This window comes from Ictalurus punctatus, chromosome 9 (assembly GCF_001660625.3).
Source record: "Ictalurus punctatus breed USDA103 chromosome 9, Coco_2.0, whole genome shotgun sequence".
Lineage (NCBI taxonomy): Eukaryota > Metazoa > Chordata > Actinopteri > Siluriformes > Ictaluridae > Ictalurus > Ictalurus punctatus.
The window spans coordinates 21,885,321-21,907,983 of NC_030424.2; the positions used below are offsets into that span (position 1 = coordinate 21,885,321).

The 22,663-nt window shown below is 39.0% G+C and overlaps 1 protein-coding gene across 2 annotated transcripts in view; it reads left to right on the forward strand.

The window, feature by feature from the left end:
- The window catches only part of arel1 (apoptosis resistant E3 ubiquitin protein ligase 1), a 39,876-nt gene that overhangs the window by 13,323 nt on the left and 3,890 nt on the right, over positions 1-22,663 (forward strand). The window contains exons 10-22 of one of the 2 annotated variants that reach the window (XM_017476699.3): positions 218-462; positions 542-619; positions 715-856; positions 939-1,060; positions 1,164-1,239; positions 1,403-1,512; positions 3,017-3,196; positions 3,999-4,124; positions 4,391-4,520; positions 4,595-4,653; positions 5,226-5,315; positions 6,067-6,242; positions 10,434-10,509. In XM_017476699.3, the coding sequence (XP_017332188.1) occupies positions 218-462; positions 542-619; positions 715-856; positions 939-1,060; positions 1,164-1,239; positions 1,403-1,512; positions 3,017-3,196; positions 3,999-4,124; positions 4,391-4,520; positions 4,595-4,653; positions 5,226-5,315; positions 6,067-6,242; positions 10,434-10,509 (1,610 nt within the window). Of the gene's footprint in view, positions 1-217; positions 463-541; positions 620-714; positions 857-938; positions 1,061-1,163; positions 1,240-1,402; positions 1,513-3,016; positions 3,197-3,998; positions 4,125-4,390; positions 4,521-4,594; positions 4,654-5,225; positions 5,316-6,066; positions 6,243-6,784; positions 9,105-10,433; positions 10,510-22,663 lie in introns of those variants that run through there. The other variant, XM_017476702.3, reaches the window with a different exon arrangement.

Genomic DNA, 22,663 nt, shown 5'->3' on the forward strand with positions numbered 1-22,663 from the left:
ATGCAATTTAACTTGCATAAAGCTTATGTAAATTTTAATAAGTGATCTGGTGCTTAAAAGTATGTATTTTTAAAAAGCCTGATATACAGTGAATTTGTATTATCACTCTATTATTATGTCTATTATCAAGCCAACGAGAGCGCGAGAGTGAGAGTGTGCATTCTCTCACACCAGCTCACCTCTGTTTCCCTCCCCCTCTTGTTTATCATGACCTCAGAGAACGAGAAGAACTGTGTGGAGAAGAACGTGTCCACTCCAGGAATTAGTATCTATTTTGAGGCATACCTCTATGGTACAGGGAACTATAGCAGCTCTACCTGGCAGTTCCCAGCATCTTCTCTGCTCACCCCACCACGACGGCCATCCATGGGCGATGACGAGGAAGAGCACGACTCTCCAGTGGAGGGCCAACCTGAGAAGGTCAAGAAACCAAAAAAGGTCTACTGCTACATATCACCAAAGGTCAGTGATTTAATATTCAGGTTGGCAGTGTCAGTAATTTTCTTTTCTTTTATTCTCATGTATTTGTGTTCTATTGCAGCAACTCTCTGTGAAGGAGTTTTATCTGAAGATTATTCCATGGCGCCTTTTCACTTTTCGTGTGTGCCCAGGAACGAAGGTAATGAGTTTTTTCAGCAGCAAATACACTTTTTTTATTTTTTTTTATTTTATTTTTTTAAAAGGAATCTTATCAGTTACACACTTTCCTGTTAGTTCACCTACCATGGGCCTGACCCAGTCCATAAGTACCTGACGTTGGTGGTGGATGATGGGATCCAGCCTCCTGTAGAACTGAGCTGCAAGGACAGGAACATTATGGCGGCTACATTTATTCGCTTCCTGCACAAGAACATTGGTGAGTTTGAAAAATACACGCAGCTGAATCTGCTTAAGTGTGTTGATGAATTGTTTGACTGTTTATATTCTATGGATTTTAGGAGGCTCGGAAACATTTCAGGACAAGGTGAGCTTTTTCCAGCGAGAGCTCAGGCAGATTCACTCCAAGAGACCTCGAGTTAAAACCTGCTTGAAGATCAGCCGCCACTCCATTCTCGACTCTGTGAGTAGCCTGCCCTGCTGGAGCTCTTCAGTGCTTGCAGTATTCCTTTGAATATATATATTTAACATCATGATCCATGTGTCTTTTTTTTTTTTTTCTGCAGTCTCTAAAAGCCACCAGAAACTTCTCTGTATCGGACTGGAGTAAGAACTTTGAGGTGGTGTTCCAGGATGAAGAAGGTCTGTTGTTACATTAAACATCATGATGTTTCTTAAATGTTATAATACTTAAATAGTTAGTGTGTGTGTGTAGATAACGACTATATGAATTACTTGGTGTTTGTTTATTTATCTGTCTATCTACCTATCTATTTATTTATTTATTTATTTATTTATTTTTAAGCTCTGGACTGGGGAGGGCCGAGGCGTGAGTGGTTTGAACTCATCTGTAAGAATCTGTTTGACACCAATAACCAGCTCTTCACACGTTTCAGTGACAATAACCAGGGTCTGGTAAGCATCAACTCTTACAGTCGAGGTCGTAAGTTTACATACGCCTTGCAGTATCTACAAAATGTTTAAAAAATAAAACAAAAAAAGTAATAAAATATTTTTAAAAATTTCAAAGGGGATCATAATTTATTTATTTATTTATTTAATTTTTTTAATATTGTTTTTTTATTTAGTACTGCCCCGAATAAGCTAATTTACCTACAACAGATGTTTAGTTATAGTTCATAAGACACAATAATAACTGACTTTACACAAATGAACCAGTTCAAACGTTTGCATACACTTGGTTCGACTGTTTGTATGTTTTGGGATAGTTGCTCATGAGTCCCTTGTTTGTCCTGTGCAGTTAAACTGCCCTCTATTCTTCAGAAAAATCCTCCAGGTCCTGTGCATTCTTTGCTTTTCCAGCATCTTCTGCATATCTGACAGTTTCTATATGGTTCTGAGATCCATCTTTTTGCATCGAGGACAATTGAGGGACTCGTACATACCTATTACAGAAGGTGCAAACATTCACTGACGCTCAAGAAGGCAACACGATACATTAAGAGCTAGTGGGATGTAAACTTTTGAACTGGCGCTTAATGTAGTGTGTTGCCGCCTTAAGCATCAGTGAATGTTTGCACAGTTTGTAATGGTTGTGTATTAGTTAATATTATTACTAGTATGGGTCTCTCAGTTGTCCTCAGTGTGAAAATGATTGATCTGAACATCATGTAGCCGCTTTTGGAAAGGGGTCAAATCAGCAGAAGATGCTGGAAAAGCAAAGAATGTGCAGGACCTGGAGTGTGCTGCTCATTCCCAGGTATTGGTTTCCCAGAAACCACGTTAACTAGGATAAAAAATGGTAGGTTTCGTAATGTAATAATGAATGTTTTTCATGTGCACATGTGTAAATATTATGCTGTATTTTAAATCCAGTGAAATTTTCTATAGAAATAACCCCGGGTAATAGATGGGTGCATCCTGCTCGAACTGACATCTAGGTAAAGATTCACTCCAGGAAGCGCCATCTCAGGTCAAGACCAAAACGAAACTTGGTATTGGCCAAGTTTTAAGTGCAGAACAATAACAATAAAATATAGACAGTGTTTAAAATGAGCATTGATGCAATCAGCTGTATTAAAATAAGGGGTTTGTTAGTAGGCATGGAATTATTAATAAGACATCATGATGTACACTGATGTACATTGAAGAGAACAGAGCTTATATGACCGCTTATATCATGTGAAATGTACATAATCATTACAGATGTCCGGCAACATTACTTAACAGACATATGCCCATAAATCCTATCCCCTGTTAATAATACATAAGGGAAACAAACAAGTATATGATTGTCCTCTTCTAATAAAGTTTTTAATTTACTCCACTGATAAAAAAGTCAGCTAGTTGTTGGCCAGCGACTGTAGATGGGTCAGTGTGTAATGCGAGTTAAGATGATTTAAAAAAAAAAAATAAAAAAAAAACCTTTTTAAAATCGGTGTGTGCATGTGTTTGGCAGGTGCATCCTAACGCAGAGCGCCCTGCTCACCTGAGGTTGAAGATGTACGAGTTTGCAGGGCGCGTGGTGGGGAAGTGTCTTTACGAGTCAGCTTTAGGAGGAGCCTATAAGCAGCTGGTGCGAGCCAGGTTCACTCGCTCATTCCTGGCCCAGATCATTGGCCTGCGCATGAACTACAAGGTGATACCCTGCTCTTATTTTGCAACATACTTGAAATAATACTACATAATCATCAAATAAGATTGATCAAACTTGATCGAACCCCATCATTCCTTCAGTAACAGCTAATTCACATGGATGGTATGGCAGATGCTACTTAAAAACTAGGGTTAATAATAAATAAACATATAATCGTTTATTGTAAAGTTCTCTGTAAGGAAACTTTACTGAAGATTTTTGGAAGGAGTCTCCAATGTCAATGCTTTGTAACAGTTAGAGGTGTTCCACTACGTTTTACACCATAGGGAAAAGGATGAAGGGGATTTGCGTATGACTTCTTGGTAACAAAATGAAGGAATGACACCGTATAGCTGTTATAACAAGCAATATCATGATCGAACTTGTCTTGCAGACGTTCCACAGGCAAATTGCTGTGGTATAAGAGGAATAAAACACTTTACTTGCGGTTACAGAGTGGTAATGCATCACAACATACTCAGTCACTGTTTATTTTCAGCTTTTAACAGCTTTTAACAGGTGTCCATATCAAATTTAAAAAGTCATATAAATGTTTGAGCCTCCAGAAGCGCTTTCTCTCGTTCACTCCTTTTTTTTTTTTCTTTTTTTTTTTTTTTTAAATTATTTTTATTTATTTATTTATTTTGTTTGCACACAGCCACTAGTTTCTGTCGTTGTGTTTAGATGATTCATATTAAAGTGCATTGTCCTGCATAAACTCATGTGTATTGTTTCTGAGAGAAGTAAAGCCTGTTTGTTTTATTTTATGCATCTGACTGTTTTTAATTACTGTTTGCTATGGCAGTACTTTGAGACAGACGATCCGGAGTTCTTCAAAACAAAAGTCTGCTTTATCTTAAAAAATGACGTGAGTGAAATGGACCTTGTTTTTGCTGAGGAAAAGTACAGCAAGTCAGGACAACTGGAAAAGGTGATACACACTGAACCAAATGACTGCGTTATAACATCATCTAGCTTCAAAACACCAGACAAATGTTTTTGCTTAAACCTTATTTGATTCTTGTGATGCGGCAGTCGAAATCAACCGGGAGGGAAACAGAATTTGTTTGTTGTAAAGTACGTTTTAAAGGGTTTTTGCTGGGTTGTGTAGCTATACGGTAGCCGTGTGTATTTTGGAGACGTGTGGTTATTGCACTGTGTATTTTCTGACACGTACAATGTTTTCTGTCTCTCCAGGTGGTGGAGCTGATAGCAGGTGGTGCTCAAATTGCTGTCACTAATGAGAATAAAATGCATTACCTGAATCTGCTGGCTCAGTATAGACTGGCCAGTCAGGTGAGGGATGAAGTAGAGCACTTCCTCAAAGGTACGAGCTTCTCAAACTGAAACTTCGTTACGTGAACGCGTTCCGATCTAACCGAGGCGTTTTGTCATTCTTAGGTTTGAATGAACTGGTACCTGAGAACCTTTTGGCCATATTTGATGAAAACGAGTTAGAGGTAAGCTATTATTCTGATCAGCTGTAATTTCTGCTCATGCCATGTGGCACTGGTAGGTTAAGATATCGGCGTACTGCTCAGAAGGTCGTGAGTTCAAATCATATCACTGCCAACCTGCCACTGCTGGGCCCTTGAGCAAGGCCCTTACCCCTTAACTGCTCAGTTGTATAAATGAGATAAACGTAAGTCGCTCTGGATAAGGGCATCTGATAAATGCCATAAATGTGAAATGTAATATTCTTTGTATTTATACATTAAATCTATATTTGGGTTCTTACTCTTTTTGCAGCGAAGGAACCCTATAACTGTAATAGATATTCCAGATCACCTGAATACAGATTTGTTTCATTAACATTCTTTAAATGTGTGCAATTGTATTTTGTTTACTTATTCAAGCCATGGAGGTTTCTTTTTCTGAACTTTCCAACAACAAAGCACTGAGTTATTGAGGTTAAACCCATCCAATTCGAGTGACTAAAATGCAGTGACTTATGAAACCTCGAGTGCCATAAAACCTCCAATAGTGACTTTTATTTACATCAATCGTTTGTTGTGTGTTCTTGTTTTCACAGTTGCTGATGTGTGGTACTGGAGACATCAACGTGCAGGATTTCAAAGCTCATGCTGTTATCGTTGGAGGCTCATGGCACTTCAGAGAGAAGGTGCGTTGCTAAACACGTGTCTGTGCTTTCACGTATATGACGTTGAGCCCGTTTGATTCGAACCCTGGTGCGTTTTCCCCTGTGGTGCGGTCACATTGGAGGGTAGAACAAAACAACTTGCGAGTGGTGGTCTCTCAGTGCTTCCAAACAAATCCTAGTGTGGTCTGACTGCCTTGATTCAGTACATCAAACCTGCTGTGGATTTTGGGTTCTGGGAAACATTTTTTGGTATGCAAGCTGCTAAACTTATATGCAGAATGGTAAAACGAGTGCCAGAGGATAGAACTAGAGAACAGATGTACATTGTATTCTGGATATCTCAGCGTAAGTGTACAAAAAGCATCATGTTACATTTATATTATTATGCCATTATGTATTTATTATTTAGCATGCTGGCCATGCTTGGTTGAGTCCTTTTATTTCTTCACACACTTGTTATTGGTTTCTCTATATTTTCCTGTCACCGTATTCATCAGGAATAAATGAAAGTTGACACTCCACAGTAGGTGAGAACGGGTCCAACGACTTTCACAGTGCATGTTCACATTTGATAAAGTAAAAAAAAATGATATATTGATGAACGTATTGAAAATGTATTTACAGTTTGCAACATTTCAACAGCCAATTTTTTTACTGACCGCATAATTTGTTTTAATTCCATTTTAAGTGCATAGACATTTCCCTTTCGTTTAATTACTAGTAAAGAGGTTCATAATGTGCTGTCTGTGTGTGTCTGTACGCGTGTCTGCAGGTGATGAAATGGTTCTGGGCCGTGGTGTCCTCCTTCACTCAGGAAGAGCTTGCACGTCTCCTCCAGTTCACCACCGGCTCCTCTCAACTCCCTCCCGGTGGCTTCAACACACTCTGCCCCTCCTTCCAGATCATAGCAGCGCCAACACACAGTACGTTGCCAACTGCACACACCTGGTGAGTAAAAACACACACACACACACACACACACAAAACTCTGTCCCAGATAAAACCAGTCCAAGTCAAGTTACACATAAAAAGAATGGTGACTTAAAAGTCTAGGACTCAAGTATTGATAGACACTCATGCGTGCGCGCACACACGCGCATTATTCGAGTCTGGTTAGCATCTTCATTTTAGCTTTATGAAGTATTGAAATGTGAGGTGACTGTGTTTTGCTAGCATTAGAGTTATATAACAGTTTTTGTGCTGCACTGCTCTGTCTTTTGCTCAGCTGTCACTCTTTCCACATCTTGATTCTGGAATTAATGCCTGACCTCCATTCAAGGAAGTTATAGGTAGCCTAGTAATAGTTCTTACCAACAGCCAGCCAGACCATGTCCTCTGTTTGTGTGCTTGGTGCAGCCGGTGGTGTAATTTAAAAATATTAGCACACATCACAGAATTGAGGTGATTAGCAACACTGAGTAATATACTGTATGAACCAGTTTCTTTCATTGTGAACATTAGTAGTAATTGGGATCTTGTTTCTTGGTTAGTTTTAACCAGCTGTGCCTCCCTACCTACGACTCCTATGAGGAGCTGCACAAACTGCTGAAGCTGGCCATCAGCGAGGGCAGCGAGGGCTTCGGCATGCTCTGACCACACACTGGCTCTGACTTTTGGATAATCCGAAGGAATTCCTTTTTCTGTGTCTTCTCTCCAACTATTGAGCTGCTGTGTATATGAGCCAATGCACTTTTTTATCCTCCAATAACAGACCTCTTAGCTGAAGCCCATATGGATGTCCAGATCTTTCTCTTTCAAGCAGGACCTTCACATGATCCTGAGTTGCCTTTGGCCTATTCCACTCGATGCTGGAGCTATGTAAATATGTAAATCTTTTTTTTTTGTACAGTTAAAAAAAGGAAAAATGATTGAATGAATAACACTGTTGCGTTTTATTCTAGATGGTACGTTTTTTTTTTTTCGTTTTTTGTGAGTTTGTCCAGTCATTAAAATGTGTAAAGCTACTATCACATTTGGCATTAACAAAGCTGGGAACATTTCATATGAAGTGTAGCAGCCTATAAGAGGTGTGGATCTATTGCACACTGACTGCACTTTGGCCTTAACCGATCAGGGAAGGTTGTGTCTTTTGTGTGTGTGTGTGTGTGTGTGTGTGTGTGTGTGTGTGTGTGTGTGTGTGTGTGTGTATTTTATATATATAATATACACACACACACAAGTTGTAAATGTCTGCATTTGTTGTGAATTATAAAGTCAAGATGCTTTTTTGTTATGTTTTTTTTTTATGTTATTGTTATTTCACACACGTATCACGTAGCCTAATGTAACACTGTGTGTGTGTGTGTGTGTGTGTGTGTGTGTGTGTATAAAAGAATCTGCATTTCAAAATATGATGATGAGGAGGAGGAGGAGGAGGAGGAGGAGCACTGGGTTAAAAGAGCTAATGGTTAATTCCAAATATGTGGGCAACATCTATGCATTTTACTAGTGAGCCTAATTTACAAACCAGTGCCAGAGATTTGTAAACAGTGTGAGAGATTTGTAAGGTTTTTATTAGGCATATTTGCCGTGACCTAAACGTCATCATTAGACCAGGATAAAAGATGTTCAGTTTTTGGTTTGGTTTTGTTGTAGCTTGATTTTGGTACATATGACCTTAATTTATTTTAACTTATTCCCACTGACCAAAATGTCCTGGAATATTATATTTGTGTTGATGAAATGAGTGTTATATGAAACAAATGAAGCTAAAAGCCAGATGGATACTTTTAAGTATGTTTGTCAAATTGCATCTAACCATAACAGTTGTTTCCAGTAACCCAAACTGGAAAGATACTATTATTAATGTAATATTCATAATGTAACCAAGTATTGAAACAATTGTATAAAAAGTTAGTATCGAAGAGATTAATTTTTATTGAAAAAGTGCTGGTACTGTTGCAATGTCCAGGAAAATGGCCTCTAAGTGATTATTCTGGAAGGTTCCAGTCAGTACTTGGGTGCAGCTTCTCACATGAGTGGAACTTCTTACGAGTGCTTTATCCATTGCATCTTGAGTTTCATGTTAATGTGGGTGCTCATTTACAAAGCCTACACATTGCTGTCAAAATGTGTCTTAACATGGACTGTCTATTCTAGCATCCTATGTAACTGTGCTTCAAGTCAAAACACAGCTGCTGTTAACTTTGGCGCTAATGTCCGCTTGAATAATTTGTAGAGAATTGTGTCATACAGGAAGCATTTTAACCACGGATTCGAACTTTTAGTCACCCTCCACCCTTTAATACCACGGTGAAGCTTTTCATATGGTCTCGTTTTAGATATCGTGCCCTTTGACCTTGGATAAACGACACGACCGTAGAAACTCCAGGGTGTGGCTGGACTGCTAATGAAATCGCTGCATATGCGTCTGGCTGCGTATGTTGGCCAAGGCTCATCGTGATGACCTCAGTCACCATCTCATAAAAGCGCAGTGACTGAAAAGCATCCTGTGCTTTTTTCATTCATGGCGTTCATTCATTCAACAGGGACAAAACGAGACGCACGCGTGACCTTTACCTCTTTTTAGAGTTTTGCTGCATCCTGCTGTTTTCACTTACCTTTAGGAGCAAGGTATTTGAGTTTGCTTCCTGGTGTGAAATGATGCATTATAAATTCCACATGTATATAATGTAATATAGATGCCAATGGCTTGGGGTTGGTTTATTATGGGTTTTTCTTGTGTGTGGAGAGGTCTGGATGCTCTCACCTGCAGTATGAATGTCTTGGGTTTTCAGCACTGTTCCGATGGCTAATTCATTTGTTTCTTTCTTATTTATGTGATAAAATAAAAGAAAGTTTGGACAGTCACCTCTTGATGTCATTTCATGATATTTTTATGGTTTTGTGCGAATATATTTGACACAAACTATCCATGGAGCAAGGCAGGGAACACCCTGGACAGGGTTCCAACCCATCACTGGGCACAATCACAAACCCATTCACGTGCTACGGACAATTTGGGGATGCCAATCAGCTTACAATGCATGTCTTTGAACTGGAGAGGAAACAGGAGTACCAGGTGCGAAGCAAACATGATGTGGGAATACGTCTTAGACAGATCACCGTACGAGGGGCAATTTTGAGTAACCAGACTGTCGTGTTTTTGAGCGGTGGGAGGAAACCAACAAGGGCATTGGAAAACCACTGTGCCACCCTTACTTTACATAATGTAGTATTTAATGTATTATAGCATAACCTGTTAGCACAGCAGGTATTGTATGTTACACTCTCTCAGGAGTAACACCTGACTTTCAGATACTCTAAATGACATCTAGTGTGATGGGCTGCCATCCCATCCACAGTGTATTCCTACACTGTGCCTCAAACATAAAATATGTGAAATAATAAAATACAGAAGCAAAAATTTAGGAGACGATGCCGCAGGTCAGTTTCAGCTTCTACGACCCGAAGGCCTGGTTGACTGTAGGGCATGTGTAATGCCACAGCCATACTCAGGGGGGCAGCTGTAATACACCAAAGCCAGATGTGAAATACTGAAGCTCCTACTTATAGTGACCTGCAGCTCACAGACCGCTAACTCGTCTCATAACGATAACATTCCCTGATGTTGACAATGCTCCTCACCCCCACAACTATACCAACAATTCACGTTGTTAACAGTAAAAGTCTGACTCATTCATCAGTTTGGAGCAGTGATTTCCTATTACTCATTCCCCAAATTAGATTAGCTTGGAAAAGGGCATCTACTGGTTGATAGTTTTAATGTGTTCTCTCAGATTCCCTGGAATGTTTTTTTCACCAGTACAGATCTGAACTGTTTGTATCAGTTACACATTAAGTTAAATTATGACAAGATGGGACAAGCATGTGATTCATTCACATTCTAGTATTAAGTGCATTGTAGCTGAATAATATGGCTGTGTGCGTGTGTGTGGGGTATTTACTTTTTTTTTTTGTCTGCAGCTTGTAGCATAGTAGTGGGAAGTAAAAGTTAGGAGCACATGAGGGAGCATTATACTCGTTTGCTGAAGGCTGAAGTACTGGGCTGTTTCCCTCTCTCTCTCTCTCTCTCTCTCTCTCACTCTCACTCACTCACTCACTCACTCACTCACACACACCCACACATATATATGCAGACTCTTTTATCTTCATATTTTTTCCTTCTTGCTTGTGTAGGCACTTTCCTGGCTCTTGTTTTCACCTCCTGCCTGAGTGTGTAACTGCTGGAATGTTCACCTGGGCAGGAAATAAGGTATGTGTCTCTTGTCCGCTGTCAGTTATCACCAGGCCTGTGCTCCAGTTCAGTCATGCTGCAAGCATTAGAAACAGTAGTGCTCACAGTCTAATATATCATTCAATTAGGTATCCCATTTCCTGGCTGTTACTATATAAGGTAATGTATTGGTTCACCCTGTAAATTTCTTTTATCCAATATCCAACTACTATCAGCATAAATCATTCCTTCTCATATTCAGTCTTTCAGTCATCTTAAATAGCTACTAGGTTACAAAGGAATTGCATTGTGGTGTTTCTGGTATGATGGATGTTTTTTCCCTCTTTTTTTTCTATTAGGTCTTAATGGATGTAAAGTGTTAGATAAACACTAGTAGCTAATATAATATCAATGCATATGACCGGGCGGGTTGGAGACATTAATGAATAGTGCACTAGAAAAAAAATAAAAAAAAGAAGTGTTCTTCACCTATAGGGAAACCAATAGAGGTTTATTGTAGAATCCTATAATAGAGTGCATCCCTATTAAAGAAAGTTCCAAACAAACCCCCTTTAGGAACCCTTCAACTATTCAAAGAACCCTCAAGGAACATTTTATACTCTATATTATTCTAAGCGCCCTAAAGTGGTACTACTTGGAATCATCTGTGAAAGAGAAACCCTCTACATCAGTGGTCACCAACCCAGTTCCTGGAGATCTACCATCCTGAAGACTTTAGCTCCAACCATAATTGTGCCACCTGACCTTAAGAAGCTCTTGATCAGCTAAAACAGTTGTGTTAGATTTTGGTTGGAGATGAAACCTGTAGAAAGGTAGATCTCAAGGAAGAGGTTTGGTGACCACTGCTTTACAAAGAACCTATAAGATTCAGCCAAAAGGTCAAATATTTGAAATCATTTTGTTGTGCTTCTTGTTTGAAGACACTAATTAGATTAAAAATTAATTAAAATCATAGTCCAGATTTCATGAAATTATACAGCATGTCAGATCAGTAAAAGAAGGTGGGGGGGGGGGGGGGGTAAAACTGAGAGGGAGGCATGTTATCTGGACATTTGTTGTGATTTGTGTAAACACAGTGTTAATGATTTATAATGCAGATGTTATTCTAAATGATAATTGTGCAGTTTAGTTTAGAACCTTATCTTAAAGCTTGTAAAACCTCTTTTAAGCTGTGCGATGTCAACATTCTTTTAAGATTAATAGCTATCACACTGCATGACCTGATCCTAATAAAATCTTAGTTAAATACGATGAAGATCCTCTAATGATAGACCTGTGATTAAAGAAAATTACTAGGTTTTGCTTACGTCATCAACAACCAAAATCTGGGTTTGTGAAGAAAATTCGGTTGCATGGACACAAACAAGCCCTTAGTATACTAATGGCAATGTTATTCCTAGAGAAAACTTGTTTTAAAGGCATAAGAAGAGGAGTTTGGAGCCAACTGTGGCTGGGTGAAAGAAACCAACATGGAATGTGTATTTTTCCTCTAAACACGTTTAAAAGACAACGAAGGAGTTAAAAAAAAAAAGGGGGCATGAATGATAATATCTATAAACACTGTATATACTCAGAAAGTGAGAAAAGCAGTCATATACTGTATAAACAGTGCAACAGTATAACATATATGAATATGAATATTTATAATATACTGATCTGCGGTGTTTGTATATATGACTGTTTCAGAGGGACTTGTTCACTGGTTCACTTGCCTCCATTGTTGTGTAAAGCAGCGCAGGATTAGAGCGAGGCATCTTGAAGATCTTGAAACATTTGGCAGCACAGTCGGTCTAGTCCTTCCTCCTTGGCAGAGTTCTGGCTATTTGTATAATGGCCCCTCTCTCAGTTTCCTCTTAGGAATGTGCAGTGGGCAAAGAGCAAACCTATGAGCTACAAACCACAAAATCCACTGCTGGCGCCCTTTCCAGAGGTACCCGGTTTATTTGTTAGTCCCTCTAAGTTCCTATTTTATGCAAATGCAGGAAAATTCCACGGTTTGCTCTCAGCTGGTGATGCCGTTTGTCTAATCTCGGGCATGTCTGAGTGATTGATACTTTGATGTGACGTTACCTCAGTGGGACAAAGAAGGCATGGTACAGCCAATTCAGAGATCACGCAACATTACTGATCTTTCGGGCATCACGAACAGACCTGCTGAGGAACACACAGGAACCGAGGTTGAAATGTCAAATGAAATCACACCCGTTTTAAAATATATATATATATTATTATTATTATTATTATTATTAATTTTATTTTTTAAAAATAATCCTTTGATTACCTTTAATTGTACTTATATTTACTGAACTGGATTACACAACCTGGTGTTGGGTAATGCCATGAGTCAAATCAGTTCCACCTGAATCTGTCCAATACAACTTCTCATGCAATGAAGACAAAGTCAGTGCTCATAGCCTTTGTTTCTTTCTAGAAAACAACTATGATAATAGACTAAAGCACGCCTGGTAAGACATAGCCTCGGGGATCTGTTCATGGCATCTTCACACAAAGACATGCAGCCACATGCATGCCCAGCACTCCTCAAAGCAATGTTATTAATCTGTGTAATTTGTTTCTTGTAGCATGTTTTTGGGCAGCATGTAGAACATGCCTGACCCTTCACCCTGTTGCATACCCACAAGGTCTGGATTCTCTATCATGTTTCTTGTAAGTAATTAGCAAGCTGATAGACAAATTAATCACCCTGCACCTGATAATCATCTGAGCAACCTGGAGGGCAACACTTCCCTAAGTTTAGTTCAATATACACCTCAAATTCTCTTTTTACAAATGATTGTTTCTGTCATGGGCCAGTGACTTCACATGGCGTGTGACCATCCTGTTAGGCTGAATACCAGAGCCTGGCAAATACACGTTGATGGCTCAATGCATGAGAATAAATGTTCTCCCAGTGTGTTAGTATTTGGCCAGAAAGTTTGGCTCTGACAAGGTGATGGATGAACCAAACCAAACAAGCGTGTTATGTCCCTTTGGTTCTTTTCAATTTCGAGTATGATACGACTCTCAGATCCACCAGATGACGTTATACTACTATGACATAGTAGTTGTAAAAGATAAGTCGTCTGGAAATAAGTGTGATTAACACTGATGAATGTTGGAGATAGACAACACACGGCTGAAGACCTGCTTCCTGTAAAACCTTGGCGAATGATCCAGGTCCGGTCCATGTTCCTGCATAGCTTATCCCAATGCATTGCGAGGAAATAAGTAAACTGCCCTTGGTGGTAAATGGGGCGATGAAGGGAGCTGGCAGCTCTGAGTAAAAGGAATGAGGCTGGGGGAATGCTGCTGATTAACGGAGCCTTTGCTCACTCAGAGCTGGAACTCATCAGAAGTTGAGGGACAGTCTGAGTGGACGTTCTTCCAAGAGACCCTGAGAAAGATCCCCTCAGCTTACAGCCGACCCTGGAACTTCATCACAGACTAGGGTCTTGTCTTGGTGCCTGGAGCTGAAATATTCCCTTCTCCATATTTCATTACCGCTGATCTGAAATGACTGAAGTATGTGATCATTGAAAATATGGTTGGCTTAGCAAGAACAGATCACTGGAGTGATAGATGATGCAGAAAGTTTAAAATTTGTTTTTGGCTGATTTTGTGTCTTGCATGTTTTTACCGTTAGGATATCTAATACAAAATGGTTTTTCAGACAGAGTCAGTATCGTACCTAGGATATCTTGTTTCTGTTTTAAGAGCTTGCTTCAAACTAGTGTGAAGTACATTAAACAGTCTCTGGGTTTACATCATGTACACGGAACGTGCCAAAAACCTTCCGTGTATGAGGAAACAAAGCTGATCTGATGAAATAGACTTTTTACATCTCATTAAAAAGTAGAAAGAAATGCACATGCTGCAGTATGTAAGTCCTGTTTTGGAAGTTACATAAAGGACAGTGCTTATGTAGCCCAGACTGAGGTCAAGTACACAGCAAATCTTTCATGCTGTTCGGTCCACAGTACAGAATAAAAATGTCATTGTAAATAAATGTTTCCAGAAAAAAAAGCATGCTCCCTTGTTTGGGCCTGTTTGATTTATATATGGGCTTACAAATGACTACATTGATTCATGGCCTTAATGGTCCTGCAGGGACGTGCAACCATCTACGCCTTTTTGTTCATCAGGAAACACTTGCAATGCTCATGTATTCACCATGCAAACCACTGGCCTAGTGATAGCTCAGTTCGGCCCGGAGTCCCTTCTCAGCCACAATCAGATCTGGGACTGTAATAAAATGGAACATCATGAGGATAAAAGTATGTAAAACTATCATGGTGGAACAGGCCCATGTCAAATTGTGCCTTAATTTGCAAACATGTATTCATACAGAAGTTCATTTGAATATTCAAAATCTGCTTGTGTGGGCTAAATAACACTGCCTCCAGGATATTCAGATAAGTGACTTTCAACAATATTCTGAGTTGAAGGATAGAAAACAGAACAAGGTCAAACTGGCATGCAACTATCCTTGTGGGTAAGTATTGGTGCCAAAACCCGGCTGTTCCCCAAGGCCATGAATGAGCCTGGCAGTAGGCTCTCTTCCTTTTTCCAGCTGCAGCTGCTACAGATTTCATACTATAATCCAACTGTCTCAGACTTAACCAGGCTCTTAAATGCTCCATGCATTACACATTGATGCTTATACAAAACCTACAATACGTCACACAGGGTCACTGCAAAACAATATAGTTATATGTACAGATCCCCCTTTTTTTTCCTGTGAGGAATCCTGCTGGGAGTGGTCACTTCTAGAATGACTCCACCCCCATCCACAAAGCATGAGCATTCACTGAATGCCTCCATGAGTATGCAAATAATGTAAATCATATGCTGTGGCCTTCACACTCACCTATACACTCACTGAATACTATATTAGGTACACTATACTAATGGGATCTCCATTTTATACCTCCATTTGCTCTCAAAACAGCCTGAATTCTTCATGGCATGGATTCCACAAGATTTTTGGAGACATTCCTTTGAGATTCTGATCCATGTTGATATGCTGACATTAAGTCACTCAATTCTTGCAGATTTCATGCTGCAAATCTCCCATTCTACCACATCCCTAATCTATTGGATTCAGATCCAGTGACTGGGAAGTCCACTGAAAAATAGTGAACTCATTGCAATGTTCATGAAACTTTTGCTTTGTGACATGGTGCATTATAGTGCTGGATAATGTAGCCATTAAAAGATGGGCAAATTGTGGGTAAACATGAAAGATGCACATGATCAGCAACAACACTCAAATAGGCTGTACCATTCAAGTGATGATTGATTGGTAGTAATGGGCCCAAAGTGTGCCAAGAAAACATTCCCCACACCATTACACCACCTCTACTAGCCTGGACTGTTGAAACAAGGCAGGTTGGGTCCATGGATTCATGCTGTGCATGCCAAATTCTGACAATACCATCTATGCGCCTCAGCAGAAATTGAGATTCATCAGACCAGGCTACATTTTTCAAGTCTTCAACTGTCCAGTTTTGGTAAGCCTGTGCCCACTGCAGCCTCAGCTTTCTGTTCTTGGTTGACAGAAGTGGAACCCGATGTAGTCTTCTGCTGTTGAAACCCATCCACCTCAAAGTTCAACATGCTGTGCATTCTGAGGTGCTTTTCTGCTCACCACAACTGTATAGAGCGGTTATCTGAATTGCTATAGCCTTGCTGTCAGCTCGAGCCAGTCTGGTCATTCTCCATTGACCTCTCTCATCAGCAAAGCGTTTCCATCTGCAGAATTGCTGTTCGGTGGATGTTTTTTCTTTAGTGCACTATTCTGAATAAAGTCTAGAGACTGATGTACATGAAAATTGTAGGAGATCAACAGTTATAGAAATACTCAGACCAGTCTGTCTGGCACCAACAATCATGCCACGGTTAGAATCAGAGATCACTTTTTTTCCCATTATGATGATTGATGTGAACATTACCCGAAGCTGCTGGCCCGTATCTGGATGATGCTATGCATTGCACTGCTGCCACATGATTGTCTGATTAGATAACTGCATGACTGCATAGGTGTACAGGTGTTCCTAATAAGGTACTTAGTGAGGGTATACTCAGGGATGTACATTGGTGCTTGAAAGTTTTGAAAGAATGTTCTATATATCATCATAAATATGACATAAAATATCATCAGAATTTCACAGATTTTTATTTAATGAACAGGGATTTATCAGATGTTCACAACACATGTTTGTGGAAGTGTATCATGGCATGAACAAAGGCAATTTCTTAGGACCTGATGCCTGGAAACTCTGATGATGTTTTAGGTCATAATTATGCAGAAATATAGAAAATTCTAAAGGTTTCACAAACTTTCAAGAACCACTATACACAATTCTATACTTGTACAAAATATCCAGTTTAAACTGTAAGTTCTTTTTTTTTTTTTTTTAAATCCACAACAATAAAATAATTTACTGACCCCTTACTAACACACATTTTTAGAAAGAAAATTATACCACAAAGAATATCTGCATGCTTATTAATAGATGGTAGAATTGTTTTGTACAGATTCAAATTGTACCAATCAGGAGGACTTTAATGAATAACAACAACATTTACCAAAGCTGAACATCTGGCTGCCAAATGCATGGTGGATACCCCGCCGTGGCATGTCCAGGTGGAGGTCATCAGATGATGGCAGTGTGTGGTTAGCACAATGGTGCACACACTGTGCTTTCCTCATGAGGTGCTATAATTGTGGTGAGAGTTTATAGGAAATGTCTAGGAGGTGACATAGCGTAGATGGCATATTTTACTGACTTTACTGCTAACCTTAACCAATACGAGTGCATTCTTTCTCCAAAGCTCACCTAATGAAATTCATGAGCGCTGGCAATGCAGAGAGGGTGCCAATGATGACAGAGATAGTGAACTGGAGCTAAATTACAGACTGAAAAAAATGAAAGCAGTGCAGACGGATCAGCAGCAGTAGGTTAGGTACCACACCTTCTGGAAACTGCTGAGGCCAGGCAACTGATTTTCCATCTGGTTTAAATTCTGGTATCCCACTCCCTACCTCAATGAAAGTGAATAAGATCAAGCTTTTAATAAAAGAGATACTTTTCCTATAATTCGGTCAATTTTGACAAAAGCGAATGACCTTGTTATGTGAGGTCATCTGGCACGTCTTCGATTTGTTTGGATGCGAATCAACTTCTGAATTGAAATCACTACTGGATTAAGAGTGATTTAGATAGTCCTGTGTTTTTATAGCAAAAGGTGACCAAAAAAATCTCAAATATGTTTGTGAAGGGGCCAAGCTCACTTATCAGCTTTGTTTTCTCTGAGTTTCATTAAACTGGCTCATGATTTTTTATAATAAAAATTATCGACCTTATAGACATTTTGACCTCATGAACGTGTTTGTGAACATTGTGCGATTCAAGATATACTGTAGGTTCTTAAATTCATTTTCTTAAACTTCCATCTATCCCCTTCTCATCTTTCTTTTCACACCATCACCAAATTGGTAGTGTGAAGGATACACACTTTGTATTAATGGGAGAGCCATTCTCCCAATGCTGAGAGCCAGTCTAAGACTTTTGGAGCCACTGGTTGTTGTTCAGCTCACAGAAGACATAATTTTTTCCTAAATATTACCTACCCAGTGTGATGATGGTAGTTGCATGCGCTCTAATATAAGAACATAAAAGACAGTCATTATGAAGCTACATAAGAAGACATGGCATGCATTTTGACTCAGGGGTGGAAGTGAAAAAACAAACAACCTTATTTATACATAATGTAGGAACAAAACACACTGGTACCTTGTTAGGGATTTTGCAATGGAACTAATTCTTAAGCATCTGTTTGTTTTTTCAGGAATTCAACTTCAAAGACACCACAGCTTGAGACAGATGTTTTCATTTGCACAAAGCTCAACCTTATTACTCAAAGACACAAAACGACGTCTTCCAGTCATATTTACTTACAAGCAGTTACATCATGCGCTAACCCCATCAAAGCCATATGACAGAGCGGTGCTGCTCCACTCCTCCCTCTCTCCCTGGACTTAAATAATTTCCATTCTCTCTCTCTCTCTCTCTCCAAAAGCCGATTAGTGATGATAATTTGGGAAATACACAGAATGCCAGTGGCAGTCATATCACTCCATTGCACGCAACTTACTGCTCATATGGCCAAATGATATAGGGGCAAATCTTGAAAATCGACAAGTTCTGTAGTCTATGAACACAGTTGTGATTCGGTGAAGCAATGCATCCTCACTGAGGATTAATTACCATGATATTCATCTGCATAGTAATCTTTCTAGTAATTGAGTGCTCAAAAATGAGAGCATGTAGTTTTTCTTCTGTATTTATTTATTGTTTCCTTCTATAAGTTGTAATATATAATAAATAACATATAATTGATTTCAAGACACTAGTGATACTAAAAAGATAGTGTTATGCATATAGAGTACATATGAGAAAGCCTTTTACATCACAGTGCTGCTGAACGCTTGATTCTGATTATTCAGAATGGTGTTGCATACAGGGGGTGAGTCTAGCATCTGTTGGGGCCATAGGGAAAAATTCTCAGGGGGCTCCTCCAACCAGCGTTCATCACTATTATGTTATAAATAACATGACACCAACCAAAAATGTACACAATCTAAACTTTTGTATTTATTTCAAAAGTTCACATTAGTACAATTTTCAAACTATAAATACAAAGAACAATAAACACTTAAATATATAACTAATTAACTCCAGGTCAAAAGGCCATTAAAAACTATATTGCCGTTATTCCGCTAGCATTAGCTGAAGTAATCCAAGTGTCTCCCCCATTAGACTAGTTAAAGCTAGACTAAATAACAGTATTCGGTTATTTACTGTTATACTTAAACAAACAGTCGTCATTATCTGATCCACTTATCACCGTCTTGCTTACGTTTTTCCCCATTCTGTTTTTTTCTCTTTCTTTTTTCACTTCCTGACGCAAAAGTCCTCTCCATTTTCCTTCATTGATGTTGTTTCTGAAAATATTACCGCCAAAAAGTCGACAGGAATGTCATATCAGTCCGACTATCATGTCATTGCAAGTTGTCCATTGTTACTGCGGTTGCCACATTTTGAGACATTGCTGTGGAGTAAAGGTTGTCAGATCTCAAGGGCCCCATAACGGCCTGGGGCCCCAAGCAGTTGTCTGCCTTGCCTGTTCAGAAGCTGCGCTCCTGGTTGCACAGACAGTAAATCAGCTGCAAGATTTATTTTAATGCACTTTTTCTAATACATTATTATTTTTATAATAACCTATGCAGGCTGTTGAAATTTGGTGTAGTGTAGTGTAGAGGTTTTATGTCAGGAGGTGTTTAGCATTTATGGAAGGAGCCTCCAGTGTTCGCACTTTGTAAAGCTGTTCTTTTAAGTTTTCCGACATTGGGAAAGTCTTCAGGATGGAGGACGTAGATGCAGCCAACATTAAACTATAACTATAAATGGATAAAAACTAAAAAAAGTGTTGTGAATGTCTACATCCATTCTTGAACAGGAAAAGGACACTTCAGGGCATGCTGTTATAGGAAAATAATGCACTTTTGGGTGGTAACAGTAACTCCACTTCACGTCAGGCTACATCACACCAACACACTGTTTATTACTTCCCCCTGTCCTGTTTTATTCCTTTCTTAATGAATGGTAAATTAGAACTGGCAGAAAAATCTTTAGTCTTGCTGTCCCAGGATACACAGAGTTTATAAGGATTTCAGTGACAGGAACCTTCTAGAAAATTAAATGTGTATGATGAGACATATTACACAAAGTTCCATAGGAAATGTGTCAGACAATAATTAAACAATATCACATGCACAAGTATAACTGATATTTCAGACACGATATGGCCAAATGTTCTGTTTATTTTTCTTCCGCATGTGAAAATAGATCCCAAAGAAGCCATAATCACTTTATTGCTTGTTGGAGCAGTGAAAAGTATTGTTTACCATGTCCCCTGATGATGTCTCTAACACTACTGTAGTAACAGTTTCAAACTAGGAAGTGGAATTTTACAGACAGGTGGCATAATATATAGAGTGAAACGTCACAGGGTGGTTATAGGAAATATAGGCACTTTTGGAGCACTGATCTACCAATCAAATTACTGGCCTGGAATGAAGTGTTGTATAATCTGATTTATACTAGTTTTATTAACTACAAACTAATTAAATGTCTACATGATTTTAGTTGGGTAATTATCAGCATGTCAGTTAAAATGACTACAAAAGCAACAGAAAAAAATATATATATAATAATTTGATAATCTGATAAATGCTCCATAGGATATTCAAAATCAAATTCCAACCTAAACAAATTTGCTTCTTTATGGGTTTATTTTACTGTGTTACTTTGTGAGGAATTGCCATGTAGCTTAAGGCAATGTTGTGCGATTGTTAAACATCAGCATGGTGCGGCTGCCACTTGGCTATAAAGCTGAAGGAAGAAGTGAGAAGTGTGGCGCCCCTCTCAGATTTCTAAACAGAATTCCAGCTGCAGCTTGCAGTAGTTACTAACTCTGAAGATATATGACTTCAGCTCTAATTGTTTGCAACAAAGACAAAAAAAAAGAAGAAAAATCACACATTTATCTGTTCATGTGCACACTTTATAAACCAGATGGCGTGAAATAATTTGTTTAATTCATCCACTGAATATGGATGAGCCCCTTTTCTTTTATTTCAAATATTTTATATATATATATATATATATATATATATATATATATATATATATATATATATATATATATAATATACACACATACACAGACACAAAAAAGACTACAATCCTCTGGGAAACTTTCACAAAGACTGAAGCAACATGAACAACCTAGGCTGCGGAAATACTTTTCTGTAGCCTGTATTTTCACCAAAAGCTCCTACAGTTTAACCAGGTGTGCGAAAGTTTTTTTCCATCCCACAATAAGAGAAAGCACATCAGGACTGAAGTCTGCTACAGACGACTTGCCATCCTTGCTCTGACCATAAACAGACCAAGGAGTTTTGACAGGCACACTTAAAAAAAAATCACTGCCATTTTGTGACATAAATTACTGTCCAGGGTTCACTTTCAGAGGCTACCTACTCATTAAGGACCCTAAAGCAGAGGCCTTTAAGTCTGTAGACCAAATTACAGTTCCTGCGGAACTGTGCCGCTCAGCATTATACTGCTGGAGGAAAGCAACATTCCAAAAAGTCCAGTTTCCCTGACTCAGGGTTGGACTTCCATTACACCCGCAATTGAACAGGTCAAAGTGTCTACAGTTTTATGTGTTTATCCCGAAATATATATGTAGAGTTGGATGATAAAATCACAGATGACATTTATACGGTGGCCCTGTTTGCATACTCAAGAGTAGCGCTGTGCAAAGTTGACAGCATATCTGAAATAACATCATATAAATCCCTTTGATAAATTAAGCAATAAAAACACCAGTAGATTTATTTAAGCTCATACTTCCTCTTATTATAAACATACTGACTGTAAGCCCTTAGTTTTTCAGTCTCTCTTTAGCCAATCACCAATTAGCGTGTGATATTCCTTTCTGTTTTTATTTCATGATGATGTGTTTCTAAAGTTGCTGTTGTGTTTTTCCTTTTTTCTGTTTTGTTTTCTCATATGCTTCTGTTGTCTGTTATTGTTTTTATAATTTTGGTTTTAGCCATTATTTTTAGTTTACTGGTATCTGAAGTCTGTGTAAAAATCCCGCCTATTTACAGGCCTGCTGTGGTCAGGTGACGTGACGTTTTGCACATCGTGTAACTATAAAATAGTCGCTTGTAAACCATTTCATCAGCTTTCTTAGTCTTCAGAGCATTTATTTTCAAAAGAATATATGTATGTTTGTTTTCTGTTCTTCAACAGGATTAGAGAGTTCAGAAAGTGTGTTACTCCCTGCTCTCGTGTTAATACAGAGGTGGGTGGACACATTGTTTGTGTGAAGGTTATGGGAGCGGAGCGTGTTTCAGCGTGACTCCGCTCCTGGCTCTCTCGTTTCGGAACCTCAGGGCACTGGGCTGGCCGTTGTCGAGGCAGGGTCCTGTATGGATCTGTTGGGGGAATCAGAGACGAGCACTGCTCTTTCTCTCGCTCTTTCTTCTGGATCCGACTCTCCGCTTCCGGGTTTTGGAGCTCGCGAATCGACTTCT